The sequence below is a fragment of the Manihot esculenta genome, chromosome 5 (genome assembly GCF_001659605.2).
Source record: "Manihot esculenta cultivar AM560-2 chromosome 5, M.esculenta_v8, whole genome shotgun sequence".
Classification (NCBI taxonomy): Eukaryota; Viridiplantae; Streptophyta; class Magnoliopsida; order Malpighiales; family Euphorbiaceae; genus Manihot; species Manihot esculenta.
The window spans coordinates 26,526,891-26,547,072 of NC_035165.2; the positions used below are offsets into that span (position 1 = coordinate 26,526,891).

General features: G+C 33.2%; 2 protein-coding genes across 6 annotated transcripts; one reads left to right on the plus strand and one right to left on the minus strand.

The window, feature by feature from the left end:
• Nucleotides 1-9,646: 9,646 nt before the first annotated feature.
• On the plus strand, nt 9,647-13,709 carry LOC110616142 (cytokinin dehydrogenase 5). Of its 2 annotated transcripts, none has more exons than XM_021758471.2 (5): nt 9,647-10,662; nt 10,904-11,031; nt 11,351-11,626; nt 11,927-12,189; nt 12,874-13,709. In XM_021758471.2, the coding sequence occupies exons 1-5, from the start codon at nt 10,062-10,064 to the stop codon at nt 13,223-13,225; spliced, it is 1,620 nt and encodes a 539-aa protein (XP_021614163.1). In that variant the 5' UTR covers nt 9,647-10,061; the 3' UTR covers nt 13,226-13,709. The 2 variants fall into 2 exon arrangements, with proteins under 2 accessions (XP_021614163.1, XP_021614164.1); XM_021758472.2 differs by having other exon boundaries at nt 12,378-13,211.
• A 36-nt stretch (nt 13,710-13,745) lies between these two features.
• Nucleotides 13,746-19,790, minus strand: LOC110616143 (ribosomal RNA small subunit methyltransferase I). 4 transcript variants are annotated; one of them, XM_021758476.2, is made up of 10 exons: nt 19,462-19,790; nt 19,288-19,355; nt 19,088-19,184; nt 18,866-18,994; nt 18,281-18,389; nt 18,009-18,153; nt 17,232-17,274; nt 15,080-15,253; nt 14,271-14,407; nt 13,746-14,059 (listed from the first exon to the last, which is right to left on the minus strand). In XM_021758476.2, exons 1-9 carry the CDS (start codon nt 19,672-19,674, stop codon nt 14,300-14,302), a joined length of 1,086 nt encoding a protein of 361 aa, XP_021614168.1. In that variant the 5' UTR covers nt 19,675-19,790; the 3' UTR covers nt 13,746-14,059; nt 14,271-14,299. The 4 variants fall into 4 exon arrangements, with proteins under 4 accessions (XP_021614168.1, XP_021614166.1, XP_021614167.1 ...); XM_021758474.2 differs by having other exon boundaries at nt 13,746-14,071; XM_021758475.2 differs by having other exon boundaries at nt 13,746-14,109.
• Between the last annotated feature and the right edge of the window lie 392 nt (nt 19,791-20,182).

The following is a 20,182-nucleotide window of genomic DNA, read 5'->3' on the forward strand; positions in this document are numbered from 1 at the left end:
TCATTGTTAATTCTCCTCTTTTTTTTCTCTCTCTCTTTTTTTCATTTTTCTTCTCCCTCATATTTTCTCTATTTCCTTTTGACATTGTTGATTTTTCTTTTTCTTTTTTCTCTTTTTCATCTTTTTTCTCTCTTATATTTTCTCTTTTTTTTTTACATTGTTGATTTTTCTTTTTTTTTTCTCTTTTTTATCTTTGTTCTCCCTCATATTCCCTCTATTCCCTTTAGACATTATTGATTTTTCTTTCTTTTTTTCTCTTTTTCCTTTTTCTTCTCTCTGAAGCATTATTTGAGAGTTGCAGAAAGGATAGGAGTTATGGTAAAGAAGAAGAAGAAGAAGAAGAAGAAGAAGAATCAACGGTGAAGAGGCATTGGATTTGGGTTTCGTGATTTTGAAATAGCGAGACTTTTAGTGAGCGTCAATTTTGTCAATTCACGTGTCCCAAATAACTATTTTGGACGGCAAGACTACGCATTTAGACAGAAAAAAAAAGTGAGGGATTTAAGTGTTGAGTCGTCAAAATAAAAGGACAAAAGTATTAATTACATTAGATCTCAGAAACTAAAAAGTAATTTTCCCTATATTGATATAATTGAAATAAAATTCTAACGCTTCCGCAAGAATCATAAATGAAATCGTTTGTATTGCAGGTAATAAAGTGTCACTTTTTTGAAATCTATTAAAATATTGTTCTCAAGTGTAGGTGGAGGATGATGTGTTCTGGGGATATTTCTCCTTTAGGTTCAGGCGTCAATCGGCTACATCTAAATTTTCTGGAGATGTGAATAAGAGCCCTTGTCATGTGCTTTGCAAGCCTCGAAGGTCTGCTGGGCAGACTGAGTCTCTAACTTCATTTTCAGTTTTTTTTTTATAATTCAATCTATAAAAAAAAATATAATGTTTTTTTATAATTCAATCTATAAGAAAAAATTTAAATGAATTTTTATAAAATTATGAAAATTTTTAATTTTTTATTAAAAATAAAATAAAATAATTTTTTTAATTTAAAATTTTTTATTTTAATCCCATGTAGTGTTCTGGGCTCTTCTTTAGCAATTGGCCACAATATATTACTTATGCAGTAGTAATTAGCTATTCAAAAGAAATACAGAGGGAAGAATAGAATAACCATTTCTTTATTGAATCGTATCTTTCTTTTTCTCTAAACTCACAATAATAAATATTAAAATTAACGCAAAAATTTTTAATAACATTAATTTTACTTTACTGTTATATTAATCAACATATAGTAATAATAATATAAACAATAATTACGATATAAATAATTGTTAATAATAATATATGAAAAAATTAATAACAATAAAAATTATAAAAATTACTAAAAAGAGTTTTTTAACAATTTTAATAATAACTATAATTTTATTGAAAAAAATCTATAACAGTAATTTTATAATAATTAATACAATAATTATATATTATTACCATAAATTTATAACCGTAAACTTTATATTATTGACAATAAAAAATTTTTACTCGTTGATTCTAGCATATCCCGTAATAACGGATAAAACCCTTTATTTTATATATCGATGGCTCATGTTTGGAGGATGTTGTCTTGGGGATAGCTTTTCGGCCAGAGAAAAAGCAAAGCCCATTAAAGATATGAAGAGAAACCATATAAATAAGTTGAGAAATTTGTAACCTGTTACAGGTTCCAGCAAGCCAAATATTGTTGGCAATTTTTCAGATACAATGATATTTAGTCGGAACAGAATTATTTGATTTGATTTGATTTGATTTGATTGATTTTTTTTTATATGATTTGATTTGATTCTATGAACTTTGTTTTATTTCTAATCCATCTTATATAAAATTTGCCCTCTGGATAATCTAACACAATTTGAATGTGCATTTTTTTAAAGAGGTAATAACAGATTCTTTAGCCCTATTCAGAAATATCCAAAATTTGGTGTCCCACATAAATAAAATAGTAGGAAATTGGACTTTATCTTTATTTTTGAATGCTAAAAAATTATCAATTTTTCATTTTGAACCACTTCATTTTTTATGTTGAGAAATTTAAAAAAAAAATAGAGTTTACAAGAGTACATATAAATTTAATTTGCGGAGTCACGTATTCCTTTTTATTCATTTTTATCTTCGTTTTCTAGTCACACATAATCGACACCCTATTACAGTACCACATGTTCCTGTTATGTAGATTCGTATATACGGACGTATCTGTTTGCTCATTCTCATCAGGTGATCATTTAATTTTCTTTCGACGCGCATGCTAATAGAGTCGTGGTGTAGCCGAATCTGCTCTTTTACCTTTTGTCGCATCACATGAGTTAGGCTCTCTTCTAATAAATTCAGGTCTTGTACCAGTTCGACTGTTTTGGTCACGGGCTGAGTGACGTGCTGGTGGGTCTGCCTGCTAGTCTTTGAGTCTATTCTTTTCTTCAGGCCCGATTTCACCCCTAATGCCAAAAGTCCGGCAATCATCAATTTTATAGGAAAAAAATTATGAAATCATATAAAATTTTATTTTTTTAAAATAAAAAATTAAATTTTTTCAATTTTTAAATAAAAATTTATTGAAAAATAATCAAATATAATTTTAGAATAATTATTATTATATCTCAGTATTTTAATCAAATTAATTAAAATACTTTTATAATTTTAAAATTATATTAAAATATCCTATAATTTCATTCCATTAATTACACAAAACATTCTTTTATTTTTTGTGATTTTACCGTTAATTCTATGAGCGAATTGACTTTTTATACCCAAATTACCCCATTTAACCAATAAAACTCTCCCAACTATCCTCTCTATCAATCTCTCGGTCCTCACGTCTTCCTTCACTATTGTCTCTTTCAATTTGTTTATATACTGAAATGGCAGAAATTAGTGAGAAATGGTTTTGTTTGTAACATAAAAGTTACAGAGAGCAGACGATAATTTCAAGACTCAAAAGAGAAATGCAGTTGATGAACCAAAAACAAGGATCACCTTTAACAAATCCACATTCATCTTAATCTCATCTTCCACAAATTATCCCATCCACAGAAATTCACTAAATCAAAATATTAAACAAAATGACATTTTGGTAAGAGGAGAGAGTGGTGCGATACAACACAATTGCTTGCCTCACTCCTCTCTATGATCCTTCTTTTAATAACTCCTCTACTCCCGCTTCTTCTTTCCATCGTGATGTTCGCCACTGTGACCACCACTGCCCCTCTTCACCATGTCTTCATCGTGTCCATGTCGGCACCGGCAGCGCCCGTGCTGATTCATTTCTTTCTCCCTTCTTTACCACCTAAAGTTTGCAATTGTATTAGATTGGTGCGTTAGGTTTGTTCGATGACAATGAGAAACTTCTGTGGTCCGCTAGTAGTCCATTTCAGATATGCAAAGGACGTGACTGGATGGAGGTAAATTAATTGTAATTGCTCTTATGGGTATTCTCTATTGCATTTCAGATAAAGTTCGAATTATTTGGCTTTATCTTACACCATCAATCGTCCACAGATATTTGGCATGCCATCTATGCAGCTGTGAAGTCAGCATAATCCCTTGCAAATGTTGCTGGGGAAGAAGTGACTAGCATGGGGTTTGCTGCTACTAGTTCTCTTGATTTCTGAAATTTGCACTTATTTTATGTGAAGTGTTTTTTGTTTTAATTTTCCTGTATATAGTAATGATATCATGGTGTTGTGGTATATGTTTTATAGTTGCTGTTGAACAGACAAAACGTAAAAGAGATAATAGGGTTTGAAGTTCTTTAAATTAGAAATAAGGGTAGCTTTGACTTTTAAGACTAACAGAAAAATTCACAAAATTTAATGAAATTTTTGATTTTATATAAAAATGATTGGATAATATTCTAAAAGATGTGGTTGAAATATGAAAAAAATAGTTAAAAGGTAGCATTCAACGAGATTAAGACATGAAAGAAAGCATGAATATTGAAAATCATATATATATAATTAAAACAAAACCCATCAATTATCTGTGCAAACAAAGCCATACAACCTTTCAAATCACTAATTATTGTGTAATTTTGGACTGATGTGTACGTGCCAGGTTATTAACATGATCATGATGAGCACAACCAACTGGTACATCATAGGGTGTGAGAAAGGCTGGAATCCATTTGACAAAAAAAATGCATTATTACATAATTATTAGAGATATATATAAGCTCTCTTAGTACTCCATCTATCGATTTAAATTTAAATTTGAATTTGAATTTCTATAAACTGATAAACTTTAAACCAGTAGTATGTATATATCAATCGTTTTCCAGATTTTCTAAGAAAAAAAAAAAAAAAAAACCTTTGTCGTTAATCTTTACTAATAGATTACAACATAATGAGGTCGACCTTAGTGAATAATTAGATTCCATCAATCATCATCATCATCCATAGGTGCATTATCAATGGAGGGGACCCATCATTTTGAGTTATAATGGGGCTGAGTACCATCTCGTTAATAATGGACCAAGATTTTGTGTTAGATTTTATTCCTCTCCTGAATGTCCTACCACCATTTGCATTTTGCATGGAGGAACATACCACATTCCGTTGCCCACGTAATTCATTTAAAATTAGGGTTTCTTTTGTTTTATGGAAGGACATGTTGTAAACATGTCCACTATAATTTGAAAAAAAAAACAAAATAAAACAAAAACCCATCAATAATTATGATTATTTATGTAATTATGACCATCATATAATTCTTAAGACATATGCATGCATTGCATTATCATGCATGTTCAAGAAAAGTAATTAATGACTAATTACAATGCATGACTGAATATTATTTGCCGATAAAATTTTCTTTGTGTCTATCCAGTTTACAGCTGCATCTTACTAAGTTAGGACTTTGGCGTCCATGGGAGGAGAGGAAGCAGCTCGAGTGGGGTGGCCCACAGAGCAAACCACCATGATTGGTGGCTGATGATCATATTATATACAGCTTTTTCATATTTGGAGAAAATTTGACAAAGTTAGGCAGCTGGCTGGCTCTCTCTGGCCCCTTTTTGTCTATTTCTTGCAGCTTATATATTCCATTCAGATCTTCTTTCTTCTTTTTTTCTTAGAAAAAAAAAAAAAAAAAAGACTTGTTTGGGAGCTAGCTTAGCTAGCCATTACATTTCTTGGAAACGGCCATTGACAATGCTATATATAAATATAAATATGTATGTATAAATATTGGTTGTTGTACCTGTAGTTATTGACAAAATATAGAAGTCCTATTGAAGACGTAAACTGCCATGTTTACCAAACAAAGGTTGAATTATTTTGAAGGAATAGAGGAAAATCTAATCAAAAGAGCAAATGCCTCCAAGTCTCTGCACATCACGAAAATGATGACATGTGGTAGGCGGCCGTGGTGCATATAGCTATCTTCTGAAAAATGCCATCAATTACAAGAAATTTTAGGAAAAACAAAAGGCTCCATGCATGACTATGAGATTTCAAGTTCAAAACTTAATCTATAAGTAAAATGAAGAAAAAATATTTAAAAAAATCCATGTTTTTTAAATAAAATATTTAGTTTCTAAATTCAAATTGCTAGTTTTCGTTAATTATATTTTTAGCTATCTAATATTTTTTTATGATATCTAATTTTATCGATCGATTTATATTTTTCTCTTCTAAAAACTAACAGGTTTGAATAATTTTTATTTATTTATTTTTTCTCTTTTAACATATGTTGTTCTAATTTGGATGTATTGAAAGGGTCGACTGGTTAGGATTTAGTTAGATGACATATGATTAGTTATATATATATATATATATTATCATATGAATAAATTTTACTTATTAAAAAGTAGAAAAAAAAAAAGAGAGAACATGTCACAGTTCTTTTTGAAAGAATCTGTGTAAAAAGCTCCATGCACCAGTAATTACCATGCATATGCATGCATGCATATATGGGTATTTAAATATTAATTGAAAGAGAGCAAAGTGAAATTGAAATGATAATATTAACAAATGAGGATTGAGCTGTAAAAACATAGAAAGCAAAGAAAGCAAAGCTTCCTTAGTTTTCTCATAATATTCCATGCACTCCTTTTTCTAAAGTCTATATCAGATGGATTAAGTGACTAGTTTTTTTTTTTTTTTTATAGCCTACCTTATAAACTGGGAAAGAAAATTAAAGAACATGAAGCAGAAGAAGAATCTAATCGATGTGAGGAAGAAAAAGAGGCTGATTCTCCCTTAGATAAATAAATAAATAAAATAAATAAATAAAGTGAGTGTTGTTTTGCCTGTTAAGTTCTTTTGTTGAGAAAGTGACAGTTGGGTAGGTCATGCTTTGTACTTTGAGGAAGAGAGAGAGAGAAACACAGAGAGCTTTTTAGGGTTTCAACTCAAAAGAAAGACAAGATGATGTTTTGATAATGGAAAGAGATACACAAAAGATTTTTCACAAGAAAGACACCAACATATTGAATTTTTTGGGGACGAAGGAATCCTACTTTGAATATAAGATATTAGGTGTAAAGAGATTAAAAAGACCGACCAAAAAGCAAAATTTTCGGTCTTTATTTTGTTTAATCAGTTAGTGAAAAAGAAGAAGAAGAAAAAATAAATAAATAAAATACCCATTTAATCCATAATAATGGCAAACCCTAGTGACCATCATCACTCAAGCCCACTGATTTATTTTCTTATTATTTTAAATCTTATGCTAAAAAGCAAAGCCATAATTGGCGGATGAATAATTCAATACCCAATTGCTTAATTTCTTTTTTTCTTTTTAATGTTCTTTCAAGTTTTCTTTATTTAATTTCCTATATGGCATTATATATCCGTAGCTAGCTAGCCCTAGCTCATTGTGAGACAAAGAAGAAGATTTTTCTTAAAAATATTATTTACAGGATTTTTTTTTTAAAGAAATTCATTTATGGCAGCTAACTCTTTCCAACTACCACAGTTCTTTTTGTCAACATGGTAGTACAAATGATCATAAACAACCTCATGCTTTTGTCACCCAAATAGGGTTTTTCATTACCCATCAAAATAATAATTATTAAAAAAAAATCAGACCAGAGTTTTTGTTTGTTTTCTAGCTTACCCATTAATTTGCATGAAGCAGTTGGGTGGTGGAAGATGCAGATGCTTCCATCAACTTGGTGGGTCATCATCCATCGCCAATCTTTGTACCTAAATCTACAAATTCACATGAACTAAGCATGAGCATGCATTTGTATAGAAAAATTTCATCTTATTTTGTGTCTATCCAATCCATGCACTATTTTGATATTTTTTTATTCACCTTTAATATAAAATTGGTCAGAAATCAATATGCTATAAAATATTCATTTCAAATATGGATTTATTTAGCATTCATAATCTAAGGAAATGATTATCACACAAATAAAAAATTGGGTATGTTATATTCCCAGTTACCAAAAAAGAAAGTTATATTCTTATGCACCCAATAAAAAACTAAGGCATAAATGAGTTGAATCTTATATAATTATTAGTGTTCTCCTTCAAACTCAAGGAATGAATATTTAAATAAAAAGTTATTAATTAATAGTTTGATTGCATCATTATGAGTGCATTGATATAAGAATCCAATCTCTTAAACAACTTTGTGATCTGTTTCTATATATTCATATCTAAACTTTTTTTAAAAAAAAAAAAAAAAAAAACCAAAGGCTAATGTTTGTATTTTAAAATGAGAAAGATGTCCTAGTCAACTTTGGCAGTAATGGCCAATAGATTTTATTGACAATTTTATTTAAAATTAATCATTAATTATTCTGTTTAATGAACTATAAGCACTATCCATCATGCATATAGAAATAGTAAAATAATATTATTATTATATATAAAAGCAATTCCAAAAAAGAAAATACAAATTAAAGGAAAACTTGTGAAGGGTGAAGTCTGTAACATAGCTCCTCTTTTAAGAAAAGACTAGTCACCAAAGTTGAACTGAGACTGCAGCCCCCTGCATAAAAAGGACCTGATAAAATTCTTTTAGCCCTTCAAAAAAGATTTAATCTTTAAATATGTTGTTGAAGATATAAACTTTTATTTTTAAAATTTAAAAAAAAATAAATTTCAAATATATTTAATATATAATGAATAAGAAAAGTTGTTAACTCAATTTGAAATTTAGTTTAGGAAGAATAAATATTCTAAAATTCGTTTAAAATACACATTATTTTTGTGAAGCGTATAAGAAATTACGAACAGTTAAAGAGGATTTCATTTCAACTGTTCACACAGCAGTGCAACAAAACCAAGTCCATTATACATATAACTTAAAATAAAAAAACGTGGGCTTCTATTTTCCAGGAAAATTAAATAGATGGGGTTCACATCAAATGGCAAAGCTGGGGTTAGAGTCAATGTGTGTGACAATAATGAAACCCTAGCTAGGTCTCATCTAATGTTGGCCCTACATGTTTCTTGTTATCATCTAGCCATCGCCAAGACCCATCGTAATCAAAACCATTATTTTTCTATTGTCTGGAGAATTTGGTCCATTTAAACCTAACTTCATATGTGTTTAAAATAAATTTGTAGACCTCAGGAATTTTGTCAAAATCTAAACCGATAAAGACTAATTGTCTGTGCACCAACCATGTCTTTTGTTTAGGTAATAGGTTCCAGTCATTTCATTTAATAATAATAATTTTTAACAAATACCATGATAATTAAAACTCGTTCCCAGATTTGAATTTAAATTCGATTAAAAATTAATTTTTTAAATTATAAAATAAATATCAAAATATCCAATAAAATAGTGAGAATAATATTTATAAGTTGTTAAGTCCTTATTCATCAACAAATTAAATGCTTGTGTAGGAAAAAAAATTTATTATTCATGGGTAGGCCATGCAAGTTTTTCTAATCTATAAGGCAGCTAACCATCATTTTATTCATAATTACCATCAAAGGTCTAGTAATTAGACATATTATGTCAAATCCATTTGTTATGAAATGATTAAGTTCATTGTCTCAATTCTAGGATTATAGTATTTTTTTATATTATTAAAAGGAAATGTCTTAAAAAATAACTGGCTAGGTTTGAGTGTATCCTATATCTAGGGAGTATGCACTTTGCTTCATTATGATTTTATTTCAATGATTACTTTTTTTTTTAATTAATTGGGATATGAGAAATGGGAAATAGCCCAATTGCAATCTAGGGTTAGATATTGAAATGAATTAATTATGAAATTAATAGATGGATTAATAAAAATAATAATAATAATAGAGTATGAAGAGCTTAAAGCGTAAGCTAGCTTGTTGAATGTGGATGGCTATGTATTGTCTGGTAGCCGATAGAGAGAGAGAGAGAGAGAGAGAGAGAGAGAGAGAGAGAGAGAGAGAGAGGGCGGACGCTTTCAGAATCTTTTCATTGGCTGCATACAACAACATCGTCCAGTCTTTGCACCCACGTGACGCTTCCCTCGCTCGAGACCCTACACAGATCTTCCGTATCCATAAGTGGGCCCCTTTTTCTCTCTCTCCCAAGCCCCCAATGGTCCCACTTTTGCCATTTCATCCCCCTCATCGCACACACGTGTATCCTATTCCACGCACGTGATATCCACGTGTTCCCCCTCTCCCTCCGTTATCTCTCCCTCGTGTTGTCCTATAAATTCAGGACATGCTAGACATCATAGAGTAAAGAACCCCCGCCCCCCTCCTTCTCTCTCTACATTCTTCCCAGATCGAGCAAAGAAAGAAAAAATAAGCTCTAATGTTGTTGAATTTCTTTTAGTTCAATTCCTCTGCTTCTCTTCTTTACATACGTATGTGTATCTGCAGAGGCATGAGTGTGCGTTATCTTTGCAACTGCTACGTGAAAAAAGGCCAAGAGCTAGAGATTAAAGAGCACCAAATCTTTAAAGCGGAATCCCGCTTACGTTAGCTCCCACAACATTTTGTTCTCTTCCTCCTCCTCCTCCTCCTCCTCTTCTTTATTTACTACATCCACAACTACCCAACTCCGCCGCCTGCCTCTTCTCTCCGCCGGTGTGCGCATTTTTTCTAACCCTTCACAGCTTTTTCTATCTTATAGTAGTAGAAGATAAAACAAAGACGCATTTACAAATGGAAATTAATAAGCTTCTTTTGACATTTGCTATTTGTCGGTTGATCGTAACCGTGGGGTTGACCGTGGACCCCGCGGAGCTTCTCCGGCTAGGAGTCGACGGTCAACTAAGTGTTGACCCCTCAGACGTGGAAATCGCTTCTGTCGATTTCGGCTTGCTTAGCCGAGCCGAGCCTATGGCAGTATTGCACCCAGCTTCTGCAGAAGACATAGCACGGCTTGTTCGCTCTGCTTATAATTCAGCTACTGGATTCACGGTGTCTGCTAGAGGTCATGGGCATTCCATAAATGGCCAAGCACAGACGAGTAGTGGTGTAGTGATTGAGATGAGCCGCCGCCGGTCTAGAGGAAGTCAGCTCGGCTTCGGCAATCCGAATCCTCCTCAGGTTTCAGTGAAAGAGATGCATGCGGACGTGTGGGGAGGAGAGCTTTGGATAGATGTATTGAGGAGTACACTAGAGTATGGACTCGCACCAAAATCATGGACAGATTACTTGTACCTTTCAGTTGGTGGTACCTTATCTAATGCAGGGATTAGTGGGCAAGCTTTCAATCATGGTCCTCAAATCAGCAATGTTCATGAACTCGACGTCGTTACAGGTTACAACTCACTTCCTTTGCATGGATGTTTATAAAATTATCTTCAACTAGATGAGGTATTCTGTTGACATGGGATGATTAGACAGTTTTTGTCTCGAGTGTTTTTTTTTTTTTTTCCTTTTAAAGTTATTATTCAAGAATCCTGGCGAGATAACTGAAACTGTTTATTGTCTGCTTTAATTTTTGAAAAATGGGTACTTGTAATTTGGTGTCCTGTAATGAAATAAGATTGTAATGTCAGGTAAAGGTGAGATCTTGACATGTTCAGAGGATGAAAACTCAGAGCTGTTCCATGCCGTTCTTGGTGGTTTGGGTCAGTTTGGCATCATCACTAGGGCCAGAATTTCTCTTGAACCTGCTCCCCAAAGGGTATATATTCTTTTATCTTTCTCTCTCTGTCTCCCTATAATATTTGAACCAACAATAATTTAAAACCATACTAAATTACAGAGATAATAATAATAATAATAATAAGTAAAATAAATAAATTTCCTAGTATAGTTAGTGACGAAACCAGAAAAGCTAGTTGGGTCCATTTCCTACAAGCTTTTTTAACCCATTCAAACGGCTGTTCTAAAGCTGGCAATGTTGTTGACATCTCCTTTTGCCTTCTAACGTAGTCTCTCTTTTTATTTATATATATATATTTTTTTCTGGGGTGTTTTATTTATTTATATTATTGATGTAGGTGAGGTGGATCAGAGTACTGTACTCCAGCTTTTCGTCTTTTGCCAGAGACCAAGAGTATCTAATTTCTCTGTATGGAAACCCACCAACCCAAAAATTCGATTACGTTGAGGGTTTTGTTATTGTAGAGGAAGGTCTCATTAATAATTGGAGATCCTCTTTCTTTTCTCCTCGAAACCCAGTCAAGATTAGCTCTATTGCTGCTGATGGTGGTGTGCTTTATTGCTTGGAAATCACCAAGAATTATCACCAATCCAATGTGGACACTATTGATCAGGTATGTACTTATTTTTTTTAATTAATTTTCCCTGGTAGTTACGGGATCATGGTATGTCAGTTAACTAATTAAGTTTACGTACAAATTAAGAATCACAGTAAAATAAACAAATGCTAAAGCATGCAAGATATTTGGTATTTTAATTAAATATAAGTGTAAGTAAATCTAAACCTCACCAAACCCACCAAATTATTCTCCTCTAATTTTTATATTTTATTTTCTTGTGGGTGTACTTTGATTAATTGCTTATTCTAATCACAATAACAATAATAATAATTATTGTATGAATTGAGAGTGCAGGAAGTAGAGTCTCTGTTAAAGAAGCTGAATTTCATTCCATCATCAGTGTTCACGACGGATCTGCCTTACGTGGATTTCTTGGACAGAGTCCACGACGCCGAGTTGAAGCTTCGGTCTAAAGGTTTGTGGGACGTTCCTCATCCTTGGCTCAACCTCTTTGTCCCTAAATCAAGGATCGCTGATTTTGACAAGGGAGTCTTCAAGGGCATTTTGGACAATAAAACAAGTGGACCCATCCTTATTTACCCCATGAACACAAACAAGTAAGTATCTTTAATTAATTAATTCACTGATTAACAAATGGGTATAAATAAAAATAAAAAATAAAAAATTGGGTGCCACAATTTTAACAGAAATGAAGATGGATTTTGTCACTTGATTCTTGTTTATAACATTTGGGCATCAAAAGACAAAAACGTCATCGTTTGCTCTGACTTGCCCCCCCTTGCAGTCTCAGGAGATGCAACGAGTTGATGGTGATAAAACAGGAATTGACAGGATTGTTAATTTTGTTAGTGATTAAACTGATAATTAATGAAGCAGCCTTTAGCTTAAGGGACCCACTCTAAATGGTGGTCCTAGAATAAGAGGGAGACACGTGGTCCACATGCAAAATGGCCAACACCACAAAAGAGATGAATAATCAAGAGCCAGCTAGGACTGACAAACACTTTTCTCTTTTGTTGACTGGAACCCAACAAATCGACGGTAACGATTAACCAAGTGGGAAGATTCTCGTGTCAGGAGATCTTCCCCGTGGACCCTCCCTGATGGGATTGCTACCCATGTCCTGTTACTTTGGTAGTTCCACAAATTTTGCAGTTACTACAATCCAACTACCCCCGTTCCTTCTGAACCATCAAATCAAAATCTCTCACTCAATCTCTCTTCATCTCTGTGATTATACAAGCGTAATCTTGACGATGATGATCGATGATACCGTGCAGGTGGGATCAGAGGAGCTCCGCGGTGACGCCCGATGAGGACGTGTTTTATTTGGTGGCGTTTTTAAGATCAGCTCTGGATAATGGAGAGGAGACCCAGACATTGGAGTATCTAAGCAATCAGAACCGTCAGATACTCAGATTCTGTGATGATGCAGGGATCAAGGTGAAGCAATATTTACCTCATTACACTACTCAGCAACAGTGGGTGGACCACTTTGGTGATAAGTGGTCCCAGTTTTACAAGAAGAAAATGGAATTTGATCCCCGGCGCATTTTAGCAACTGGCCAACGTATATTCACGCCCTCCTTTCTAGCTTCTTCATCTTCTTCTGCTAACGTGGCCCCGTGGTAATCGAGTTGACGACACGCACAGATATTTTTACTTACAGTACACCACCTAATATAGCATATACTGACTTAGGAATATCTTGTACATGAGGGCAATATGGGAAATCGAAATAGTTAATAATGATATTATTATTAAGGATTTAATAGGAGAAAATGGGAAAGGGTTTTGTTTTTACAGTGGGGTGGGGCTGTGGAGGATATGTTGCCTGTATGGGTGCAATTGAGATCAGACGGAGGAGAGAGGGATGGGGTCCAGAGATGATGGAGGAACACATGTCATGTCATGTAGTTGACTGGAGTGACTGACCCCTGTGATCTCGACCGGTCGTCTGCAGCTTCTTTAAGCACAGCTCATACTATGGTGGTTCCAGTTCCATCCTTTTGGCTGTTTTTAACCCTTTTGGCTTTCTACCAAATTCAACCACCATGTAATTTGCTTGTAGTTAAAATATTATTTTGTCATCTTAAGAAATTACTAATTAGCAATCATTACCACAATGTTTTTTAACATTATGATTCTAGTATGGTAAAAGTTCAATCATAAATTGCTGATTGATCACTTGATCTCATTTTGTTCGGTACAAGGTTGGACAAAATCACCCATCAGTAAAGAGCTTGACATTGAGCAGCCATAAACCAAAACTGCCAGTTAACACACACTGCACTTTTAATCCCAGTGTCCTCATGTTATTCTCTTGCAATCTCTGTTTGTTTTTCATCTAAAAAGCTTATATCTTGTCTAAGATAGCCACACAGGCTACCGAAATAGCCGCAGGATGATTCACAGAGCAAAACATATTGTTTTCTTTTGCACCAACAACGGCACCCCTACCAACTCCTAAAGCAATAGCTGATGCAAAATTGCCATTAGTGCTGCATATGGCGTTTCTTCAAGTACAGTTGCATATGTTGAGAATACAATTGCAGAAGATATTAAGAAAAGTGAAGCAAACTCAACAAAATCCAAGTGATGTACCTTTTATACCCCTCTGATAGTAAAGATATTAAGAAAAAAAGAAGCTCAACAAATTCCGAGAGATGTAATCTACCTTTTATCCCACTCCGATAATGCTACAAATCAATTTGAACTATCCTCTTCTTCAAGCTGCTTCCCCAATTTCCTCAATGCAAGCGAATATATAGTTTTCCTCCTGACTGATGTTTTTTCAGCCACCATTTTGACTGCCTAAAGACACATCAATATAATCATAATCATGGTTTGTAATACCTACAAAAATTGTAACAATAAACAAGACAGAAGGGTGCTTGTAACGAGGCCCCACCCTTCTGTTATTGATTTGCTTTGTGTCCAGGCTGAATGAATATATTGATTTGCAATAGTACAGCTCGTCAGGGATCCATTTTAGTTTAATAAGAGCACAATCTTAAAAGAATATGCATGCATCAAAAATCCCTCCAATACTTTGTACAGTGTGAAAAGAGTATAACAACTAACACCAATTCACATTATTGTAATATGCCTTGCTGTTATCCCGTCAAATTCATGACACTGCATACATATTTCCAAAAAGAAAAAAAGTAGTACTCCAAAAAAGGGCTAATGATTTATACATCCTGTAATTTGCTTGTTTTTTCAATTGCAATTATATCATGTATCATAAGTATATTAATTTTGTTTGCAATTCCTTATTACAGGGCTAATATGAATATATCCTAATTTCAAATTCAATCCCTCTTACGTTATACTTAACATAAGCATTTAATTTGAAATTGCCTAATCTAACCAAATTCCCCAATATCAACCTTCTGAAGTGAGTATAAATGAGTTTATATCATTCTCTATAACATAAAAAAACTTGATTCAACATTATTTTATTCCAAACAAAACTGTCAGTACCATAGATAGACTGTGCCCGGTTGAGATCAGGTCTCTCAATTCATTCTCAAGCTGACTCTCAGATGGAGGTTCAACCAAGCTATTCATCTTGCCTTCTATCAACAGCGTGATCTCACCCTTGGGTTGGTGATCTGAAAATATTTCTTTTGCCTCCCCCAGAGTACCTCGCCAAAACTGATTAAATGAAAATAGTATCATCATCATTGGCACAGAAGGATCATACATGGGCTACTAATACTGACTGATACTGAAAATTGAAGCTACAATTTCTATTCCACTTGATATGCTATAGTTCTTAAAAGTGGGATTTGTGCTCACCCCCATGTTATTGAATTAATATTAATGTTGATCTAAACAATTTTATATATTGGTAGAAATGCATACTCCATTAGTTAAGCAACTACTAGCTTCTAGTAGATAACCACTTCAACTTCATTGGATATATCTACTGCCACAGCAATCAGCTCTAGACAAGGTGGAAGTAGTCAAGATTGACATTCTTGTGGCTTAGCTGTCATGCTTGGCTGAGTTGTTTTGAATTAAACACCACTGAGTCTTGCTAACTTCACTACAAAATATTTTCTTCTTCTATCATAACAAAGACAAGATGTGGATTGTGGAGGACCAGGATAATGAACCTAAGAGTTGAGGGGAAATACCCGTGGAACTCTATCCATGATGTCCTTACCATTCTTTATATATATATCTTACCATTCTTTATATATATATATCCTTTGATGTCAAGTGAATTTTAATTCTAAGATTTGAATAAAGGAAAAATTACTTTTTAGTCCTTAAAATATAGCATAATTAACGGATTTGTCCCTCTATTTTTAAAACCCAACACTTTCATCCATGAGATTTAATTCCATCAAAATCCAATATCTCTCCATAAAAAATTTCTGTTAAATTAATTATTTATACTTACATCTAGTCAAAGGAAAGAGAATATATATAATCCCAAAAATACTCTTGTCAATAATAAAACGGAAAAATTACTACTTAGTCTCTATGGTACGGAAAAATCCGCTAATTAGTCTCTCGATTTTGAAAAATACATTAAAACATCCCCAATGTTTTAAAAAATCTACTAGTTAGTCCATCCATGAATTTGTCATTAAGTATTTTACTATATAGTCTCTATAGTTTTGAAAAACTTATTAGTTGGTCACTTAAATTATTAAAAAATTTACTAATTAGTCCCTCCGTATCAAGGGTATTTTAAATTTTTTTTTTTAATAATACTTAATGACTAAAATTAACAAAAGGACTAACTAGTAGACTTTTTAAAATGTTAAAGACGTTCTAATGCATCTTTCAAACGATAAGCAGTGATCGACAGCAAGTGACATCACAAAAACAATTTCTATTGAGTTTTAATTTTTTATTTTTATAATACTTGTTAAGTTTGAATCTTGAATTTATAGAAATTTTTATTTGTTTGTGGAGATTGAGTTTAAAATTTTCTTCCTTAAATTTTGACGGAATTACACTTCAGGGACTAAAGCATTGGATTCGAAAGATAGAGGGACAAATCTGTTAATTACGTTATATCTCATAGACGAAAAAGTATTTTTTTTCCTTGATTTTTATTGTATTTATTGAGTTTAAATCTTGAATTTATTGAAATTTTTATTTGTTTGTTGCAATTGAGTTTGAGATTTTCAGTTTGTTATTTTAATTTGTAAATAAGGTTTTATCGATTTGATTTTTTGAGAGAGGGACCTATAAATTTGCAGGAATTAAATTTCAATGAGTAAAGTGTTAGATTCTAAAATGAGTAGTTCGATCTACTAACAACATTTTTTACAGAGGGACCTATAATTTCGACAGAATAAAACTTCAGAGACTGAAGTGTTGGGTCTTAAAAATAGAAGGACGAATCCGTTAATTATGCTATACCTCAGAGAAGAAAAAGTAATTGTCCCTTTGAATAAATTATTCCAAGCATCTATGTTCAGTAGTCTAACGGACTAAAGGAATCAGCAGTGAGGAGAAGGGGGAAGGCTTAATATTAATTGATTCATCACAAATACAACAGGTAAAATGAAGCAACTTAGCTTAGGTTTTCCTGGTCAGCATGACTTCAAAATTCTTAACCATCGAATGAGCAACATAAACAGTGTAATAGGTAGCTTAAAATAAATCTAACCTCTTCATGTATTTTGGTAATTTCCCGTGCCATGACACATTGTCTGCAAAGCAACAAAATGAACTGTTACAGCCAGCCTGACAAATTATCTATCTTAATTAACTCAAGAAAGACAAGGGTGGAAATAAATTTTATTATAGTTAAACTAGTTGTATACATGCAGCAATGCCGTAACTAATAAATTCAGAAATGTAAGTCCATCCACCTTCGAACAAGAGATAATTGAGTTGTCATCAGGTGAAAGCAAACTGTTAACCAGGCTTCAGATCAACATACGATACTAGGAATTATGTTTAAGGTTAGGCTGCTCCACTTCAACTTTTCTATGTTGCTGGCTTGCCGCAACTAAGGCTGGGTTGCTTGTTCACAACCCATATAATTGAGTTTACTTTTGTTCTTCATTAATAAACTGTTTTCAACTTATCTAGTAAGAATGTGCAATCAAATAAGGTTTATACCATTCAAAGGTTAACATATTAGACAGTATCAGATGGCAAAATGTTGCTTTCATCATGTTGCTACATATATCCTTTGGAAAAGGTCAGAACCAAGAAGAGAAATGTGCACACAAAACCTTTCTATATCAGAATCCTATGCCTTACAGGATCAGCCACCAGAAAACATCCAATACAGTATTGTAGTGTTACCTTAGGAGTTACGTATCTTGAAAACTAAAAATCAAACTTAGAGAACGTGGACTACATAATACACTGATAACTCAAGAGATTGTAGTCATGGACCAGTCAAGCGAAATATATAAAAATAGGAAGCATAAACCTTGAGTCACCAAAGAGGGATGAGGTCTCTTCTAGAAACTGAGAAAACTTATGAGGAGGAACATAAAATATTTGGGTTCTTGCTTCATCTGCAGAAGCCATCAACCTCTCTCTCCTTGATCTGGAATGCTTAGAAAGAAATCCAACTGCATTTAAAATGTAAGTCCTTGTAATCTTAAAGCTGTTAACAGTGTCTATTCAAAGGTGCATGTCCATACATAAATACAAGCATATCAGGCATCAAACCTACATGCAAAAAGGGAAAAAAATTACCAAATGTGAACTCATCTGTAGCTAAGCCTGAGGCAGAAAGAGCAGCTACTAAAGCTGAAGGTCCAGGAATAGGAATAACAGGAATATTTTCATCCACACATAACTTTGCCTGTAGCAAGATTCCAGAATATGTATTCATTAGACTCTATGTGGTAACCAAAAATGCAAGAACTAAGTTGCATGATTATAGCAAACTAAATGCAAATTTTAAGTTTTGTTCCAAAATTTTGATGAACAGGACCAGAAAATTCTGATTCGTTATATTATTTCAAGAACATTTAAAGGAACTGAAACAAAAGATTATATTTATGCTGCAAAGAACTTAATTTCAGTCATTTGAATATGAAAACTTTCAAATGGAGATACTGTTTCTGAACAACTAGTGTCCAAGGGATCAAAAAGTTCCAATCAAAATTTGGATAGGTTTCATATTCATCAATTAGAAACATGCGGGCAAACCATCAAAGACTTACATCCAAGCTCATGGGATTTCAAATTTTAGATGGACGTTCCAGAAACCAGAAAGGATAGCTATTTAATCCTTGATTCAGTTAAGAACACAAACAAAATATACAATCTGCTTACCAATTCTGCACCAGGATCACTAATGCCTGGCATCCCTGCATCACTGATCAGAGCCACAATCTCACCCTGTTTTAACCTCTTTAACACCGTCAATTCTCGTTGAGACTCATTGAATTTGTGATAACTCAGCTGAAATCTAAAGGCACAATTAGAACTAACAAAATGCAAAGCACAGATTAGAAAACGATAATTGAAGACAAAACAAGGCTGCAACAAACTCACAAGAGGAGTTCTAATATTGTAATACTGAAGTAACTTCCCCGAATGCCTTGTGTCTTCTGAAAGTATCACATGCGCAGATTTTAATACACGGAGAGCCCTGCAATGATGAAATGCTTCCTGTGTTGCTCATACACAAATTTTGCAATTGAAGAAAAAGGAAAGAAAGCAGCAATAAATTAATTTTCCAATTGAGCAAGCACCTCAAGGTGATATCTTCAAGGTTTCCAATCGGAGTTCCTACTAAATATAAACCAGGTTTCAAAGGTCCCTGCAAATGCAACAATAATCATATGCCATGAAAATGAAGGTAGAAGTGGTAAGATGCCAAAGGCCCAATTTCTAAAGCTAATGTTATAAGAAGGTCATCATCTTACACGTTTTGACGAGTCTTCGGAGATTGAACCTGTGAGTTCGGGAGAAATTTGAGAGCTATAACAGAAGGAAAGCGGGGCAATTCTAGGGGAGGCGGAGACTGATTTCAGGGAAATAAGGTCAGTTTGCGTCCGGAAGAAGGTGAAAGGTGGATGCCGCCATGAAAGAGCCGTAGTGAGCGATATCATCATCACAGGTAACCGTCGTATCAGCATTTGCACGGCTTCTATTGAGGAAGCAAGAGCAACCCGAGTACTTGGCGGCAAGCAACGCCGTATGCGTGTCTGGTTTAGAGGAAGCTGGAAAGGCGGAGGCAAATCAACCCATCAATCACCTCTATCATACGACATGAAATAAGAGAAAATTTCTTTGTCGTTTAAGGTCACGGAAGCGGAAAATCAAAATTAAAAATGAACTGTGTTGAACATTTTAAATGAGTACAAGGGTGAAATTAAATATCAACTCTTTCTATTGAACTTTTTAAATTAAAAAAAAAACAAAATTTTATAATTTTCACAAAAAATAAATTTTTTAGTTTTTATTCAAGACAATTTTTAGATTGATGTTATCAAATCATAATCTTCTTTAAGTCCGTCGAAACATAATTTTATGCCTTCCTCTCATTAGAAATTTTATTATATTCCATAAAAATCAAATCTCATTCTGCCTATATTTCTCTTATGAGAAGAGTATCATTGACCAAATATTAAAATTAAATTTTAT